Raw genomic sequence first — 18,669 nt, 5'->3', positions numbered from 1 at the left:
CTCTGGTGTCTTGAACCCAGGAAGCTGGGCAGCCCCTTCAACCTCTTGCTGAAGCCTTCTTGGGTCCTCTCAGTTTCTCACATGCTGCTCCTCCATTGGCAGTTTCTGGGCCTCACAGTTATGTGCTAAATGTTCTGGTGTGGTTTCACAAGGTTCAGAACATCTGGCTCACCAAGTCGCTTTCCAACAGATTCCACCAGCAGCTGGGACTAGGGTTCCCTTGCCTTGCCGGCCGCTGCCTGTTGGCTGGCCCCATGGTGCTGCCTGTGTGCCTAGCGCACAGTAGGTAGACGGGTACAGTGGGAAGTGAACACCTCTCACCTTCCCTGAGTTGGTCCATCCGTTAACACGTTCGCTTAGCCAGTCTTTACATCATCGCTTTTTAATCACTCAAACCACCCGTCTCCTTCCATTCCTCCTTTTCCTCCCAAGAATATATGTGTATTTGGCAGAGTAGTGCATGCTGGTAATCCCAGCACCTGGGGAGAGACGGGAGGATGGAGTTCAAGGCCAGGCTAGGCTACCTAAAGTTCGGCGCCAGCTTGGGCCAGCTTCCTGGCTTATGGCAGGTCCTTGCTTCTGACAGCCTGTCGCTTGTTTCTCCCGATCTCTTGCGCTTGGGTTGTGTGACTGACTGTGTGGCAGTGTTTCCACGGACAGTCGGCAGGCTTGGGCGCTCCAGGGACCTGAAGTGTGTTTTCTGATCAGTCCCCGCCGGGCTGGAATACTATCTGAGCTTCAGGCTGGCACTGCCAACCTTCCTGACTGCTGAGGAACTCCTGGCTTACACTGACATGCAGGGTTTACTTGTTGAGATAGATGGAAGTTGGCACTAAAAGTCATCTCTGGTAAAGAAAAAAACAACAACAGTGTACAGATCGTGAAAATGGATGTTTTGTTTTCTGTATCACTTTGTGTTGTTCACGTATGAGATAGCTTTGCGAGTGGGAATTATTTTAACCTCAAGTAAATCTTATTTTAGTCCTCTGCACCAGTAGTGAGGGGTGAGAGACTGAGCCCGGCTCAGAGCTTTGGAACACTGCTTCTGTGCAAAGATTGTTGGCTGTCGTCAGCCAGTTTGTTTGGCTGCTTTTTTTTTTTTTTTTTTTTTTTTTTTTTTAAAGACAGGGTCTGTATGTATTCTTGACTATCCCGGAACTTGATGTGTAGATGAGGCTGGCCCAGCCATGAATTCACAGAGACCTTGCCTGCCCCTGCCTTCAGAGTGCTGGGATATTAGGCTTGCACAACCCTGCCCAGCCTGTTAATCAGTTTTGAAGTCGTTATTATGTGACTAGATCAGCTAGACGCCATCTCCCTTGTCCTCTCCTTTCCATGTGCCCCCTCTAAATCAGGACAGTGTGTGGGACACATGCCAGGCTGTGGCCACCTCGTGTACAGGGTGCTGTGGTGACGTCTGGAGATACCTCCTGCTCCCACTTCCTCTGATCCTTCACCAAAACACAAAATGTGTTTGTAATGACCTGGATTAATTGTAGGAACCACAAGTCCCCGCTGGGAACCAACATTAACGGATGTGTACATATCGTTTTTCAAATGTCCCTTGTATTTGTGTGTGTTTGTAGAATTTGGGGGTACAGAGACTCCCTGGTGGTGTCAGTGATGGTGTGGATTCCACCATTAGCTGCTGCAGTTGGAGAGACGTGGCCCGGTCAGTACGGAGCACCAGCCCTCCTCTGGCCTCTCCCTGCTGCTTCTGAAGGAAGGGCTAGACAAGTGCTGTGCTGTGGGATGACAGTGAGATGTGTGGTTTGAAATTGTCTAATAGCCTTCTTTAAAAATGGAGAGAGATTGCGAGGTGGGGGGTGGGGGGTGGCACACGCCTTTAATCCCAACACTCGGGAGGCAGAGCCAGGCGGATCTCTGTGAGTTCGAGGCCAGCCTGGTCTATAGAGTGAGTTCCAGGACAGGCTCAAAGCCACACAGAGAAACCCTGTCTCCAAAAACAAACAAACAAAAAAATTCAGAGAGATGACTCAATGACTAAGAGCTCTGGTTGCCCTCACAGGGAACTGGGCTCACTTCCTAGCACCTGAAGAGTGCCTCATAACTGTCTATAACTCTAGTCTCAGGGATCCGATGCCCCTTCTGGCCTCTGTAGGTACGAGACATACATGTGGTGCACAGATATATGCAAGCACAACACCCATACGCATAAGTAAATGCAATTAAAAAGCAAGTGAGCTGGGCGGTGGAGGCACACGCTTTTAATTCCAGCAGTGGGGGAGGCAGGTTCCAGGACAGCCAGGGCTACTCAGAGAAACACTGTCTCAAACAAAACAAAACAAAAAGTGAAATTAATAAACTACTTTCTTTAGCTCAGCAAGTCTAAAATATTTCAACATGTGATAAGTACTCTTGCACTTTTTGTTTGTTTTTTGTTTTGTTTTATTTTGAGACAGGGTTTCAAGCCGGGAGGTGGTGGCGCACGCCTGTAATCCCAGCACTCAGAGGCAGAGGCAGGTGGATCTCTGAGTTCGAGGCCAGCCTGGTCTACAGAGTGAGATCCAGGACAGGCTCCAAAGTTACAGAGAAACCCTGTCTCGAAAAACCAGGGGAAAAAAAAAAAAAGGAAGGAAGGAAGAAAGAGGGGCACGAAGCCTTTAATTGTTGGTCCCAAAGCTGGGCTGGGGGGTGAGGGGTCTCTCTGTGGGTGAGGAACACTGAGAAGTCTATCAGTCAATAAACGAAGACCTTGTCTTTATCTTTTCATTTAGTGGAATAGAAGATGAACTCAACTGAATTCGGTGAAGATGTAGAAGAAGGTAAAAGAAGCTTTTAATTGAACATTTTTGCATAGGTTATACAGTCATATAGTCTCGAGTTTTGCAAAGTATTTAGTGCGAAGCCTTCCCCCCATTGTTGGCAACCCCTCTGTCTACGCCTATTTTGAATTGCTTTTTAGAAGCATAGAAAGATAATGTCCAGGAGTGGGATGTAGTTCCGGTTTGGAGTCCTTGGCTCTGGGTTAGTTAGATCTGTCTAGCACCACCACACACATTAAGATTTACTTTTTCCTCGCTTACCTTCTCCCTGCAAAAGACTTTCAGCACGTGCTGAACCGTGAGCTACTGTACAGCGTTGGCAAGCACAGGGAAAGGATCGTGTGCTGGAAGTGCTCGTCAGCATCCTGGAGTGACCCAGCTAGAGGGTGGCCCGCAAACACCCGTCAGTCACCTAGAGGGCCCTGCTGCACGCCCTCTCAGCCTTGGTCTTTCCCACTGAGTCCCATGTCTTTTCTGCCCTAGTTGTAAAAAATAACGCTGTGAAGGTAGAGGGTGACGATGCTGCGCTGGACTGCTCCCGGAACTCCAGGGCCTCCGAGAAGCACCCCTTGGACAGCGTCCTCACTGCCCTCCAGGAGTCCAGCAAGCGGAAGCAGCTGGGCAGCGACGGCCAACCGGACTCTGTCCCCAGTGTGAAGAGGAGACGGTTGATACCCGAGGTGAGGGCCTGCCTCCCTCTGGTCCCAGATGAATCTCTGCACTCACGGCTGTCTGGCCAGCTGTTGAATTCCAGGGCATGAGGGGTGTTTCATTTGAGCTGTCTCACGTGTAGCTCAGCTGTTAGCAGACACCTTCAACAGAAACACTTACCTGTCTGTCCGTCCTTCAACAGAAACACTTGCCTGTCTGTCCGTCCTTATGGGGAGAGTGGGGTCTTCATAGTACAACCGCTTTTGAGCTCTTTGTTTTCGCTGCCTTTAGGGATGTGGAGGCATGTGGTGGTTAATGGCAGAAACTGTACACAGGTGCCTCCGTGGCTTTGTGTGGAAGGCTGATCCTGGGGAAGTTCGAGTGGCAGGTCTTTCCCCAAATTAAGGCCATCATTTATATCTACAAGGGGGGTGCTCCCTAAGGAACTCTCAAGTGAAGATTCTTCTCTAACACAGTTCATTTTCTCTATCTATCTATCATCTGTCTGTCTATCTATCTATCTATCTATCTATCTATCTATCTATCTATCTATCTACCTACCAGGTCACTATATAGCCCTGATTCACCTCAAACTTACAAAGATCCACTTGCCTGTGCTTTAGGAGTTCTGGGATTCAAGGCTTTTTTCTTTTTTCTTTTTTTTTTTAGTACTAGAAATTGAGCCGAGCCTTGTGCCAGGAAATCGCTTACCTCTGAGCTACCCCCCAGATCCTTTTGCACTTTTTACTTTATTTGAGACTGCATCTCATCAAGTTGCCTCCTGAACTTTAACTTGCTTTGTAAGTCCAACAGGCCTTGAATTTGCCATTCTCCTGCCTCAGCCTCCTGAGTGGCTGGCATTGCAGCTCCGTGCCACTAGGCTGAACTTGCCACATTTCCTTCTTCGTTCTCCTTATTGACAGACTCTCACTGCTTTAGCCGGCCTGGGTCCTCCCTGTGTAGACCGGGCTGGCTTCAGACCTGCACAGCTCCTCTGCCTGCTGTGCTGGGGTGTACACCGCCACACCCAGATGCTACATTTTGTTACTGTTTGCTTGTTGTGTTAACTTGATGCTAAGGACTGACTGCTGGTAGAGAATGGGAAAGGCCACATTTGCCTCCCGCAGCCGCAGTTCAGGTGGGAAGTAAAATGAACCACAGAGAGGAGTGGGGCCTGAGGAGTGAGGCTCAGGGTGAGTGTCTAGCCTAGGCTGGAGCCTTCTGTGATTCTGCAGGTACAACTTGAGTTCCTAGAAAAGCGTTTCACCAGACTCCCAAACCTAGCTCCAGATCTTCTGCCTGTAGTCCCCACCTCCACGTCCTGCTTGCCATTTGGGAGAGCCAGGTGTACATTCTGACCTGCATGTGTGCACAGCCTGGAACTTTAAGTGCTAGAGCACCAGGGATTCAACTCTCTCCTCTTAACTTTCCTCCCAGAGACAGGGTTAGCGCAGGTTAGCCCTGAACACTGTGCAACAGCGGATGACCTTGAAGTTTTGATCCCCCGGCTTCTGCCTCTGGAGCACTGGGTTTACAGGTGTGCACCGCCATGCCTGGTTTATATGATGCTGGGGACGGGACCCAGGACTCTGCGTGCTGGACAAACAGTGTACGACTGAGTACCATCCCAGCTGTCTTAGTTACTATTCTGTTGCTTCGAAGAGACTTCATGACCAAACCAACTCTTTGTTTTGTTTGTCGAGACAGGGTTTCTCTGTGTAGCCCTGGCTGTCTTGGAACTCTCTTTGTAGACCAGGCTGGCCTCAAACTCACAGAGATTCGCCTGCCTCTGCCTCCTGAGTGCTGGGATTAAAGGCGTGCTTGGCCAACCAAGCCAATGCTTTTTTTTTTGTTGTTTGTTTTTCAAGACAGGGTTTCTCTGTGTAGTTTTGGAGCCTGTCCTGGATCTCGCTCTGTAGACCAGGCTGGCCTTGAACTCACAAAGATCCACCTGACCCTGCCTCCCGAGTGCTGGGATTAAAAGCGTGCACCACTACTGCTCGGCTTCCAAGCCAACACTTATGAAAGAAAGCATTTAATTGTGGAATGGCTTTCAGTGTCAGAGGGTTAGTGCATTTTCATCATGTTGGAACATGGTTCTATGCAGGCGGCTGCTGAACCAGTAGTGGACCCATAGCCAGAAACTGTGCTTGGTCCTGGCATGGGTATTTGAAACCTCAAAGCCCACCCCAGTGACACACTTCTTCAACAAGCCACACCTCCTATCTTCAATAATGCCATTCCTTGGTGGCTGCTTATGAGCCTTTGGGATCCATTCTTATTCAGACCACCACACTGCCCTTAGTAACTTTGTATAGTATTCTTTATGTAGATGTTTCTTTTATACCTAAGCCTTTCTTTTACATTTAGTCCTCTCTCTCTCTCTCTCTCTCTCTGTCCGTGTGTGTGTGTCCGTATGTCCTGACGTACCGTGGAGGTCAGGACAACTTGTAGGAGTTGGTTCTTTCCTTCACCGTGTTCTGGAAATGGAGCTCAGGCCAGCAGTCTTGAAGGCATGCACTTTTAGATTTTTTTATATTTTACGTGTATCAGCATGTATGTATGTGTAGCACGTGGTTGCCTTCTGCTCTCAGAGGCCAGAAGAGGACATTGGATCTCCTGGAACTGGAATTAGAGATGGTTGGGAGCTGGAAACCAAACCTTAGTCCTCTGGAGGAGCAGCCAGTGAATTGCTCTTCACCTTTGAGCCGTCTCTTTAGGACATGAAAGTTTCCAGCCTCTTCCTTCCAAAGCACTGTAACTTCAGTTTTCTTTCCTTATTTTATTAGCTTTAGTACAGTTGATGGAAGTAATGAGAGGAGATTCGGGGTTTTGTTCCAGATGATGTTCGTGAGAAGGTTCCTAGTTTCTCACCAGGGACTATCAGGTTAGAGTAGGATTATGGAAGATACTCCTTTTAGATTTTCTAATCTAATCCTGTGCAGGGTGTGCCTGTGTGGGGGTCAGAGGTCAACCTGTGGTACTTGTTTTTTGTTTTTTCTATTTTGAGACAGGGTCTTTTTACATAGCCCTGACTGTCCTTGAATTCACTATGTAGAACAGGCTGGCCTCAACTCCCAGAGGCCTCTGTCACCGGAGTTCTGGCATTGTGCTGGTAATTGGTTCTCTCCTACCAACATATGGGCCCCGGGGATTGAACTCAGGTCCTCAGCTTACTGGCAGGCGCCTTCACCCGCTGAGCCCGTCACCCACTCCCAGATACTCCTTTCCAAGTTGAGCCCCAGTTCACTGAGGATTTTTATTATGAATGATGTTGGATTTGGGCATCTGTTGATACAATCACGTGACTGTTTCTCCTTTACTTTGCTGTTGTGGTAGATTATATTAACTGGTTTTCCAAATGTTGAACTAGCTAAGATCTGACCTGGATCACAGTGTACACACATACGTGTACACACACACACACACACACATTTTTTCCCCTGTTTGTTTTTTGTTTTTTTGAGACAGGGTTTCTCTGTGTAGCCTTGGTTGGCCTCAAACTCAAGAATCCGCCAACCTCTGCCTCCCGAGGTGTGCGTCACCACACCCAGCCATTTTTTTATTCATTGTTAGGTTAAATCTGACAATATTATCGTAAGCATTTCTCTGTCTGTATTAATGGGAGATACCGCTGTGGTGTTTTCATGTTGTGTTGTCTGGTTTTAATATGAAAGCATCCTGGCCTCATTGAAGAGTCGACATAGAATGTTTATCTTCCAAAAGGTACTGTAGAGAAATGCTGTTGGATTGGAGATGTGACTGCCTGGTAGGGTGCTTGCCTAGGGTGCAGAAATTCTGGTTCAACTTCCAGCAGCACACAGGTGAAAGAGTGCAGTGGTGCGTGCCTGTGGTCCAGCCTGCTGGAGGACGGCGCCTGTGGTCCAGCCTGCTGGAGGACGGCGCTGTGGTCCAGCCTGCTGGAGGACGGCGCCTGTGGTCCAGCCTGCTGGAGGACGGTGTCTGTGGTCCAGCCTGCTGGAGGACGGGCAGGACCATCAGAACTCGCAGGTCAGCGTGGTCCTCACACAGTGCTATTGAGTCAGCCTGGAGCACATGCAGTCCTGGGGTGTGTGTGTCTTAGAATTTATTTGGATTTATTTGATGTATTTATTTTTTAAAGACATGGCCCTGTGTAACCCAGGCTATCCTCCTGCCTCTGCTCCCTGAGAGATAGGATGGTAGGCCTGAGCCAGCAAGCCTGGCTTGTGCAGTGCTGGAGCTCAGACTCAAGGCCTTGAGCGTGCACACTAGGTCGACACTTCACCAGCTGAGCCCCATCCTCAGACAGAGACCGGCTCTGCTGTGTACCTTAGGCTGTTCTGGAACTCACTGCACAGCCCAGGCTGACCTTGAATTCATGGCGGTCCTCCTGCATGAGTCTCCACTACAGTGTGTGATACCATCTCTTCCTTAAGTGGTTATGGAATATACCTTTGAAATCGTCTGGGCCGATCGGCTTCAGTTGTGGAAGACTGTTAATTACTGATTCATTTTTCTGGTATGTTCAGCTGTATTCAGATTGTCTGTTTCCTGTATAGATTTGAACAGATTGTGTCTTAAGGAATTGGTCTATTTAATCTGAGTTATCAAATTGTCTCCTCCAAAATTTCAACTGTAGAGCGGTCAGTATTCATTTTATTATCGATTTGGTGGCCTTGCGATCTTTAGTGACGGCTCCCTGTTTTTTCTTTTGATTTTTTAGTCTGTCGTAGTGAGCTGGCCTCTAGCTCACTATGTACCAAGGTTGACGTTGAACTCGATTCTCCTGTTGTTACCTCCCAAGTGCTGGATCACAGGCCCAGGTTGTGTCAATGTGCCCAGCCTTGTGTGTCTTTTGTGATGTATCAAGTGATGCATCTCTCCATACTTTAATCTCAGATTCATCAGCTGTGGCTTTGTCATTTAGTTCAAATTATTTTTAATTTTCCGTTGTGATTTCTTCTTTGAACCATGTGTTATTTATTAATTTTTAATACTTATTTGTTTCCAGCATTGAGGATTGGACATAGCTTCCTGTGCATGTTAAGTAAGCACTCTACCGCTGATGTGCATCCCCAGCCTAAGTCTGGTTATTAGGTCACATGGTGGTTAATTGTCTTTGTTTGGCCCTGATGTCCTATTCCCCCCCCCCCCCCCAACACACACACAGGGTTTCTCTGTGCAGCCTGCCTGTCCTGGAACTCGCTCTGTAGACCAGGCTGGTCTCAAACTCACAGAGATCCACCTGCCTCTGCTCCCGAGTGGTTTTAATTATCAACTTGATGGGCTATAATACGTTAATTATCAACTCACCTGGGCAGGGAGTCTCAGAGATCTTCTGGAGTAAGTTGACCTGTGGGCATGTCTGTGGGGATTTATCTTGATTGTGTTAATTGGAGTGGGAATAACTGCCCACCGTGAGTGGCACCATTCTCTAGGCAGCGATACTGAACTGCAGGAGTGGAGAAAAATGAGCTGAGCTAAGACAGAAGACATGTGTTCATTGCTCTCCTTTCCTGATGATGGATCTGATACGGCCAGCTTTGTACCTCAAATTCTAATTGGCCTTAATAATAAAAACCTGGAGTCAGGTATCAAGGGTAAATGCTGAAAGATCAGAGAAGCAGTGCAGCCAGCCACTAGAGAGACTTCTTACCTCTACTTTTCCTCAGACTGCAAAGGTGAGCTCCTCTCTCCTCCTGCCTATATTCTTTCCACCCAGCCATATCACTTCCAGTCTCCACCTCCCTAGTGCTGGGATTAAAGGCCTGTGTGTCGGAACTACTGGGATCACAGGCATGAGATCCCAAGGGCTGAGATTAAAGGTGTGTGCGACCACTGCCTGGCCTCTATGGTTAACTAGTGGCTAGCTCCGCCCTCTGATCTCCAGGCAAACTTTGTTTGAGCACAAAAGTATCACCACACAGCCTCCTCAAGTTCTTGAGTTCTATGTTACGTTCACTACAGGAACTGTGAGCTTAAAAAAAACAAAGAATCTTCGCCCTAAATTGCGAAGGGTTACTTCGGCAGTCTCTGTCTTTGTTACATTTAGGTAGTATGTTACCGCTGTTGAGACGGCTCACTCTGGGCTTGCTGATCCGCCAGCTTCCAGACAGTCCTGCCTCCGTTCCGCTGTAGGAAGGCTAGGACTACAGATGCCGCGGTGACCAGCTTGGTATGGGGGTGCTTGTGATCGAACTCAGGGTAGTCAGGCTTCACCTGCTGAGCGTGCCCTGGCCCTGAAATCGTTTCCTAGTTGTTGTTTTGTCTTCCTGTTTGTTTGTTGTGTGGTTTTGTGGTTGTTGTCTGGTTTAATGCTTTGTTTTCTGGAACAGGTGTTAATCCCACTGATAGAGAATAAGACCAAAACCACAGTTTAAAGCCAAATTTGAAGCAAGCTTTAATTAAATACTGGCCAGGTCCATACCCAGGTTCCCAGGAAATGCCCCGGAATTAAGTATGGCAAGGGCCATTTCCCATCAGGTCCAATGAGGGGCAAGCATACATCCTGACGCACCTCCCGCCCACATGTGATCAAGCACATCAGTGCAGATGGGTCAAACTTGTTTAGGGAGTGAAAAACCCGCGGCTTGTTATCTCCCACAAACAATAGCCTCCAGCACTTCAGGAACTCTCTTGGGCAAGGGGCTTGTATTTGTATTTCATGGCTCTCTTAGGCATAGTAGTTAAAACTTAAAATGTAACTTTGGCTCGTACAAGGCCTTATGGTATGGCCCTGATGGCTTTGAACTTGTTCTGTACAGAGCAGCTAATATTTACAGTGTTCCTGCTTCAGCCTTCGGTGGAAATAATGGCATTTGTCAGTACTGGCTCTTTTTAGGGTTTTTTTGGGGGGGGTTGTTATTGTTGTTTTGAAGCATGGTCTCACCATGTAGCCCTGCTGGCATCTGTAACCCAGGCTGGCTTAAAAGTCACAGTGATCAGCCAGCCTCTGCTTCCTGAGTGCTGGGATCATAGGTATGGGCCAACGTACCGGGCTCGTTTTAGGTTTGTTTGTTTTTTTGTTTTGTTTTTAAGCAGGGTCTCTTTACATAGTCCTGGCCATCCTATAACTCATTATGTAGACTAGGCTGGACTCAAACTCAGAGATCTGCTTGCCTCTGGTGGGGCAAAGGCAGACACCACCATTCCCGGCTTTCTTCTTAGGTTTTAATTGAGCATTTGTATGATTTCATTTTCTCTCTTTTATCATATTACATCTTTTTTTAACTCCCCCGCCGCTGCCCCCCACCCACACGTGGTACACTAGAATGTAGTATGCACTTAAATCTTTTTTAAAAAATAATTTATTGTGGTGGTGCACGTTTAATAGCATTGGAGAGGCAGCGGATTCTGTGAGTTCAGCCTGCTACAAGTGAGTCAGGAAAGGGCAAAGCTACAAGAAAACTGTTGAAAAAAAAAAAAAAAAATAATAATAATTTATTTATTTTTATTTTATTTGCATTGGTGTTTTGCCTCCAGATATGTCTATGTGAGGGTGTCAGATCTTGGAATTAGAGACAGTTGTGGGTGCTGGGAATTGAACCCTGGTCCTCTGGAAGAGCCCTGCAATTAAAACTTACATAATATTATTCAGGCCAGGCGGCGGCAGTGGTGGCGCAAGCCTTTAATCCCAGCACTCGGGAGGCAGAGCCAGGCGGATCTCTGTGAGTAGACTGGTCTACAAAGTGAGTTCCAGGAAAGGTGCAAAGCTACACAGAGAAACCCTGTCTCGAAAAGCTAAAAAAAAAAAAAAAAAAAAAAAAAAAAATCAGTTTCAGCAGCAGGAATATTAGTGCATATAGGACAAACACACATGCATGTATCATGGGACTGCTATCTGTTAGGTGGATAAGAATAAATTTTGTTTTATTTTTACATTTATTTGTGTGTGAGCATGCTCAGGGCTGTATTATTTTGGAGATCAGAGGACAACTTGCAGGAATTGGTCTGTCTGTCTGTCCTGTGTGTTCTTAGTCACTGGACTGCCAGGCCAGCGTCCTGCTCTGCTCTGTTATTAGCAGACCTGTGCTGCATCCCTGTCCTCAGCATGGGGTCCTGTTTTGTGTCTTCCCCTCCCTTCCTACCCCCTCCCTGCACAGCTGGAGTCTCCCTTCCCTCAGGCTCTGATAAACCTGTGCAGAGGAATACACAGGGACCCAGAACATTCCCAAGTAGTTCTGTTTTTAATTCCCCTGCCTGATCTGGAAGGAATTTTTCTCTGACATTTACTGAAGACCTAGAACATTTGAAGGTAAAACCCACAAAAATTTGAGTGCCCTCCGACCTGTTGGAGTTAACTCTGAGGTCTCTCCGCCTGACTCATCATCATAGACGGTTTGCATTGGAGATCTCGCTGTCCTCTGGGTGGCTGTGATCCTCTGTGTTCACTCCAGTTTCAGGGGTGTCTGTTGGTCCATGCCCTCTGCTGTCTGGATCCTAGGAAAGTTGTTTGCTTTTTAGTTTGTTGAAGCTGTTTACTTGTTAAAATGGGTCAGAGATTTCCAAGTTGTTTGCATGGAGAACCAAGGTCCCCAAAGCACTGTTCCTTTCCATGACCAAATAATAAGTAGTCCATTGTGTGGCTTGATCTCATTTTGTTTGCTCACTCATCAACCGATGGACACTTGGGTGGTTCCCACTTTGTAACTGTCCTGAGTAGTATTTCAGTGAAGAAAAGCAGTTTTAGAAATCTGTGTGAGTACAGGGTCCCTGTGCTGGAAGTCAGCGAATAGTCGGTGTTGTGGTCATCTCTCCTTTCTCCTTGATTGACAGACACAAGCTCTCTTTGTTCACCTCCGTATCCCAGCCCGAGACCCGAGAGCTCTCTGTACCTCCCATCTTGCCTTAGGAGTGAGTTTTAGATGTCTGCTACTATGGTTAGCTCTTATGGGTTCTGGGGATTCCAACTCAGGTCTTAGCACTGGGGCACTGAACTGTCTCCCCAGCCTGAGCGACATATTAAAAAAAAAAAACCTATAATGCCCATGGAAAAAAATTGAATTTTTTTCACACCGTAAGCATATTTATGAAGGAATACTTAGAAAAGCCCACCCTTCACTCTAACCCCTGCCCTTTCTTGGTACTGTGTGATCTGGGGAAGGACTTCATGCGTAGGTGGTCATTCCTAGTAGAGTGACTCCCTGACTACCACTGGTATGTGTTGAGGCAAGTAAAATCCACAAAGTGGTTAGTGGAACTGCTTGTGTGAAAAGCAGTTAACCGTTTGTTCTCTGTCCCCAATGTGTCACAGAAAGTCCCTGGCTGCTCCAGAGCACATCAGACATTGTGGCTAAGACAGGACAGTATCTGAGCAGGAGGAATGGAGGCATTAGACTCTGAAGCTTGCCCCCAGCTTTCATCGTTAACTTTTACTTTCTGTCTGTGCACACTGTCGGTGCTACGGCTTGAACCCAAGGCCCCCGACACACTACCGTGTGCCTTTTCTTCTTTTTGGTGCTGGGGTTCAACTACTGAACTGTCTGTCCCTGGCCTGTCTTATGCAGCCCAGGCTGTCTTCAAACTCCTTATGTAGCTGAGGACGACCTTGAACTCCTGGTCCTCCTGATTCTATTCCAGTGCTGGATTATATATAGGTGTGTCATACCACATTGGTTTATGTGGTGTTGCTTTCTTGGAAGTTTGTGCAAGTTTATGTGTCAGTAAATCAGTATTCTCAGAGCCCTAAAGATTTGAGAAAAACTAGAAATTTTCAAGATTAGAATGTGGGTTGAGTTTCCAAAAAACGCCAGTCTAGTTCAGATAGGGTTGGTGCTTGCCCCTTCTCTGGCGTTCCTGAGCCTTCTGGATGTGATGGTGGGACGAGGCAGAAGCCTAGGATCTCTCAGCATTTCACCATCCAGTGAGTGGCAACCTGGAGGTAGCAGCAGGTGTGTTAAAAAGAGTGGAAGGGAGCCCGCCAGCAGTTTTCAGAGCTAAGATACAACATGCCTAATGTGCTCACAGCTCTGCGTTCAGTTCTGTTTCACAAGAATTAACAAGCCCAGTGTGTTGTCCACGGTTTATAATTCCACACTCAGAAAGCAGAGGAAGAGTTTGAGGGTAGACTGGACTGTGTAGTGAGTTCAAGGCCAGCCTGAGCTGCAAAGCCAACCCTTGTTTGGGAGTGGGGCAGATGCTCATTGTGTAAAGGTGCTGGAAAGCACGCCTGCAGACCAGAGGCTGATCTCTGGAGCTCACAGGGTGGGAGGGTCTCTCTCTGGCTTTCACATATATGCTGTGACTTGTGTATGTGCAGCATACACAAAATGAACACAGTAACACTATTTTAAAGGAAGCTGGAGTGTAGCTCATTGGTAGAGTGCTTGTCCTAGTATTGTACAGTTCTGGGCCTAATAACGACACAGTGAAAAGAATAAAATAGGATAGGGTACAGTGTTTTGGAAGGAAGAAATGAAAGCTTCCGCAGGTACCAGAATTGTTTATATAGAAGCTCAAAGAGAAGCATAGAACACCGCTGGGGAGAGAAGTTTCCGGAGGGAGAGCCGCTCCCAGCATCCAAGTGCTGGCCCACACCCGTCCGTGACTCCAGTTCCAGGGGGTCCACACCCTCTGGGCTTTCAGGAAAACCAGGCAAGCACACATGCAGGCAAAATACTCATGCACGTAAAATAAAAGGTATATAAAAAGAATCTTTTAAAAAATAACACCCCCCCCCCTTTTTTTTTTTGGTTTTTGTTTTGTTTTTTTCAAGACAGGGTTTCTCTGTGCAGTTCTGGCTGTCCTGGAACTTGCTCTGTAAACCAGGCTGGCCACGAACTCAGAGATCCGCCTGCCCCTGCCTCTGAGTGCTTGAATTAAAGGTGTACACCACTACTGCCCAGCCTAATTATTTAAATTATATATATATATATATATATATATATATAAATAATTGTTTTAAAATTTTTTTGTATAGGTGGATGTTTAGCCTGAATGTATGTTCATCACGTGCGTGTCTGGCCCATGGAGGTCAGAAGATGGAACTGGAATCACCTGGAACTGGAGTTATGAACAGTTCCAAGCTGCCATGTAGGTGCTGGGATTGAACCCAGGTCCACTGGAAGAGCAGCCAGTGCTCTTAACCACCAAGCCATCTCTCCAGCCCCCTGACTCCTTGTTTTATGACTGACAGTTAGTAGGAAACTTAGGAGAAAACAGTGTTCTTGGGAGAGTCTGACAAGGGCCAGGAAGACTGGCTGTGCCCCTCCCAGGAGCAGATGCAGACATGGCACACACAGCCAGAATTTCCCTTGGCACTTTAAGTTTTTCTTATGCCATTTTTTCCATTTATCTACTTATTCTCTCTCTTCTCTCTCTGTGTGTGTCCGTGTGTGTACCGTGGCATGTGTGGTTCAGAGGACAGTTTACAGGAGTGGGTCCCGGGGACTGGACTTGGGGGGTCAGGCCTGGCGGCGGTCCTGCTGAACCACCTTGTCATCTGGGTAATCATCTTTTTGTCCCCAGAAGTAGGGGTGATAGTCAAGAGCGGTGTCAGGCAGTGAACTCTGTTTTCCCAGGGCTTTCTGTCTATGTGGATCTTCTGCTGTTGCCAGCCATGGTGGCACATGCGTTTAATCCAGCACTCAGAGCAGAGGCAGGTGGATCTCTGAGTTCGAGGCCAGCCTGGTCTACAGAGCGAGTTCTAGGACAGTCAGGGCTACTCAGAGAGAAACCCTGTCTGGAAAAACCAAAAAAATAAAAACTCTTCACTGTGATTGGTTTTCAGTTGGACAACAGAAATACTGTCTCATTCTGGCTACACTCAGTGTCCTCTAGGTGTGTGACTGTTGAACAAGCTGGGGATTCCTAAGATGCCTCACAGAAATTGAGGTGGATAGGTATTACAGTTTTCCCCATTAAAACCAGAAAGACTGAGAACTGGCGCTACCGAGCCTGCTCCGTCAGGAACTGTGCGCTTAACCTGGAGCTGAGAGAATGGGGGCTGTAGGGATGCCTGTGAGATGCAGACTCCTCTGTGGCAGCATCAGGGAGGCCTGAAGAGAAAGCACTGGGCGTGACTATAGTGTGCCCAGGGTCTTGCTCAGCTCTCAGGCACTCGGAGGCATTTTTCTATCAGCAGTAGGTAGAGTGAACCCCAAGAGACCTATCACTAAGTGCGTCTTGGCACCTGTTGGAGAGAGTTCTTTTGAAAATGTAAGATAAGTGTCACCATCCCTGCCATGATTCCAGAATAGTGGTGCTACCCGCTTCTACCACGTGGCGTGGCCGACGCTCGATGTCACATCCCTTCTCCACTCCTGCTTCCCACAGGCATGCTGCTTTCTTGGTTTTCCACTTGGCTGACTCCCTGGATGCTGCGTAGACACTTGTCATTCACTGAACTGAATTCAGTAACTGCCGTAGGGTCTGATGGTGATGCTCAGTACTTAGAGCACCGGCGGCCATACCTACTTACCCTTGCTGTCCCCCCCCCCCGGATATCTGCTGCCTGTCACTCGCCTGGTGGCCTCAGCCTCTCATTTAGTCCCACTGTCCACCTGAGCTCTTGAGGCATTCCCTCGTGAGTGCAGGTGCTTGCGAGAGGAATGCCCATCAAGATCTAGGCTAGATGCTTGCATCAGAGCCCTGAGCCGTGCCGCAGAGTTCCCATATGGTTGGGAGATGCACCTTGGAGAATTGGGAACTGTCAGCCAGACACCCTGTGCCAAGTAGCACAGATTTAAAGATTTCTTGATATTCCTAGACAGCTGAGCAGAGATTTTATCATCGGCAGTAAATGCAGCCAGCACATCATTGCCTTGGCAGCGTTTGCGGACTTAATCGAGCACCGAGTGGACAGGACAGCGGTGTAGGGCTATCTAAACCTTCCTTCCCCTCGGTGCTTGTGGTTTGTGTTGAACTGTGTACCCAGGGTGAAAAACGTTGCCCTCGACTGGGACTCTTCACCTTTTTATCAGGCAACTTAGTCAAAAGTGTTTCCATTGATGAAAGTGTTTGTATCATGCCAGGTAGGAAAGGCAGTATTTGTGTTTATAAGACTAAGAGAATCATGGAGGGGGTTTCCAGTCAGGTGTTCTCTCACGTCCTGCTTGCGTAGGAACGTGGAAGAATCCAGAGATTCAGTTCAAGGTTGGTGGTGAGTCTAGGAATCTTACCCTGTAGTCCTCTTCCAAACTGTCACAGGTCTTCCTCCAGAACACTCACAGTCCAGTAAGTGCCGCTCTAACGACCTCGGTGCGCAGAATCCTGTTTCACATGTGCCGCTTGGACTGCTTGTCATGAAGCAAACACTGCTTTAAAAGCTATTCTGTAGGCCAGGAGGTGCCCGCCTTTAGCCTAGCACTCAGGGCTATCCAGGGAAGCCCTGTCTCAGGAAAACAAAAGTTGTTCTGCAGCACTTAGAGTTAATTATTGTGATTACAAACTCAAAATTGTCCATGCTGTCAAAACCTCATAGTAATCCCATGGTCTGTGAAACTTACTATTTTAAAGATTTATTCTTACTATTTTTAATTGTGTGTGTATATGTGTGCCTTTGTGGGTATGTGCACATAAGTGCCGGTGTCCAAGGAGACCAGAGGTGTCTGATCCCCATAGGGCTGGAGTGGTTGTGTGCTACCTGAAGTTGGTGTTGGGAACCAAACAGGGTCCTCTGCAGGTGTATTCTTACCTGCTGTTCTTAATTTCTCCAGGCACACCCCTGATCACCAAAGTTATTTTGATGCAATACATAAAATTGCTAAAAATCTGATTTGGTCTGCAGAAATTGGCAAGTAAGACACAAGAGTTTGCCAGGGCAGTGCTTCCCCTCAGTGACCGACAGCTGCCAGCCCCTTCAGAGCAAGTCTGCTCAGGAGTGTGCTCAATGTGCATACACAGGCGTGCACATAGAAACGAAAACTTGAATTCTTATCTGTGCAATGCAACCAGTTTTCCACTCTAATAGTGTTTTTCTTCTTTGAAGTTTTTTACTTCCTCTTATCCAGTTTTTTCTCTAACTTGGTTCTGACACACTGGATGAGTTTCGTCATCTACTAGCCCAAAAAGCCTGTCGGGAGTGAAGATTCTTAGTCTTAGTTTTAAAAGCTCCATACGTGTTTAGCTTTTGGACTCTGCTTGTGCCTTCAGTGTTTTCACACCGTGTTTCTGCTCCTCGGTGAGGAAAGCCTGCATGATCCTGTCCAGACACAGCAGGTAGCAGGGACCACCACAGCCCTGCTCAGCCGGTTGTTTCTGCAGTCTCCTAAGGACTTTAGGTCTCAGCATGAGCCCCTTGACGTCTGCCTAGTCCCACAGTCTTAGTCAGGGTTTCTGCTGCTGGGAAAGACACCATGACCACAGCAATTTCTCTAAAGGAAAACATTTAATTTGGGCGGCTTACAGTTTCAGAGCTTTAATCCATTGTCGTCATGGTGTGGCACATGGTGGCATGCAGACAGACTTGGTGCTGGAGAAAGAGCAGAGAGTTCTACACCTTGATCCTCAAGTAACAGGAAGTGAACTGTCTCACTGAGTGAAGCTTGAGCGTGTATGAGACCTCAGGGCCCGCCCCCACAGTGACACACTTCCTCCAACAAGGCCACACCCACTCTGACAATGCCACACTCCTAATAGTGCCACTCCCTTTGGGGGCCATTTTTTCTCACACCACCACCCACGCCACTCTCAGATCTTGGTGCTTTCCCAGCCGTCTTGGTGTAAAGGTAAACAATCCTATTGCCAGGCCTTCAAGACAGCCTAGTTTTGTTAGAGACTGCTCTGGGAAAGCCCCGGAAGAGCAGGAGTGAAGATTCTTAGCTCTGTCCACCCTTGTCTCTCTGCTTGGAGGTGTGGTTCTGTCTTACCTCCCCTCTTTCTCTTCCCCATTCTACTTTTCCTCTCTCCCTGCCTCTCTTCCATCCTCTCTCCCTACCTTTAATGTCTTTTTGTTGTTTAAGATAGGGTCTCATGTAGCCCAGGTTGGCCTAGAACTCTCTACATAGATGACTTATTTCTTTTTTTTTTTTTTTTTCGAGACAGGGTTTCTCTGTGTAGCTTTGCGCCTTTCCTGGAACTCACTTGGTAGCCCAGGCTGGCCTTGAACTCACAGAGATCCGCCTGCCTCCGCCTCCCGAGTGTTGGGATTAAAGGCGTGCGCCACCACCGCCCGGCTAGATGACTTATTTCTGATCCTCCTGCTTCGTGGCGCGCCCCCCCCCCCCCCCCCCGTACTGATAGTACAGTAAGAACCACCACATCCAGTTGTCCGTGGTGCTGGCGGCCCCACCCTGGGCTCTGTGCAGTCGGT

The 18,669-nt window shown here is 47.8% G+C and overlaps 1 protein-coding gene across 1 annotated transcript in view; it reads left to right on the top strand.

Moving 5' to 3' along the window:
• The window catches only part of Bend3 (BEN domain containing 3), a 41,358-nt gene that overhangs the window by 11,839 nt on the left and 10,850 nt on the right, over positions 1 to 18,669 (top strand). Inside the window, exons 2-3 of the mRNA XM_028894913.2 lie at positions 2,739 to 2,786; positions 3,270 to 3,466. Coding sequence (XP_028750746.1) covers positions 2,750 to 2,786; positions 3,270 to 3,466 — 234 coding nt within the window. The 5' untranslated portion in view covers positions 2,739 to 2,749. The remainder of the gene's footprint in view (positions 1 to 2,738; positions 2,787 to 3,269; positions 3,467 to 18,669) is intronic.

Source organism: Peromyscus leucopus, chromosome 8a (assembly GCF_004664715.2).
Source record: "Peromyscus leucopus breed LL Stock chromosome 8a, UCI_PerLeu_2.1, whole genome shotgun sequence".
Lineage (NCBI taxonomy): Eukaryota > Metazoa > Chordata > Mammalia > Rodentia > Cricetidae > Peromyscus > Peromyscus leucopus.
This window is presented reverse-complemented; position numbering and strand designations above follow the sequence as displayed.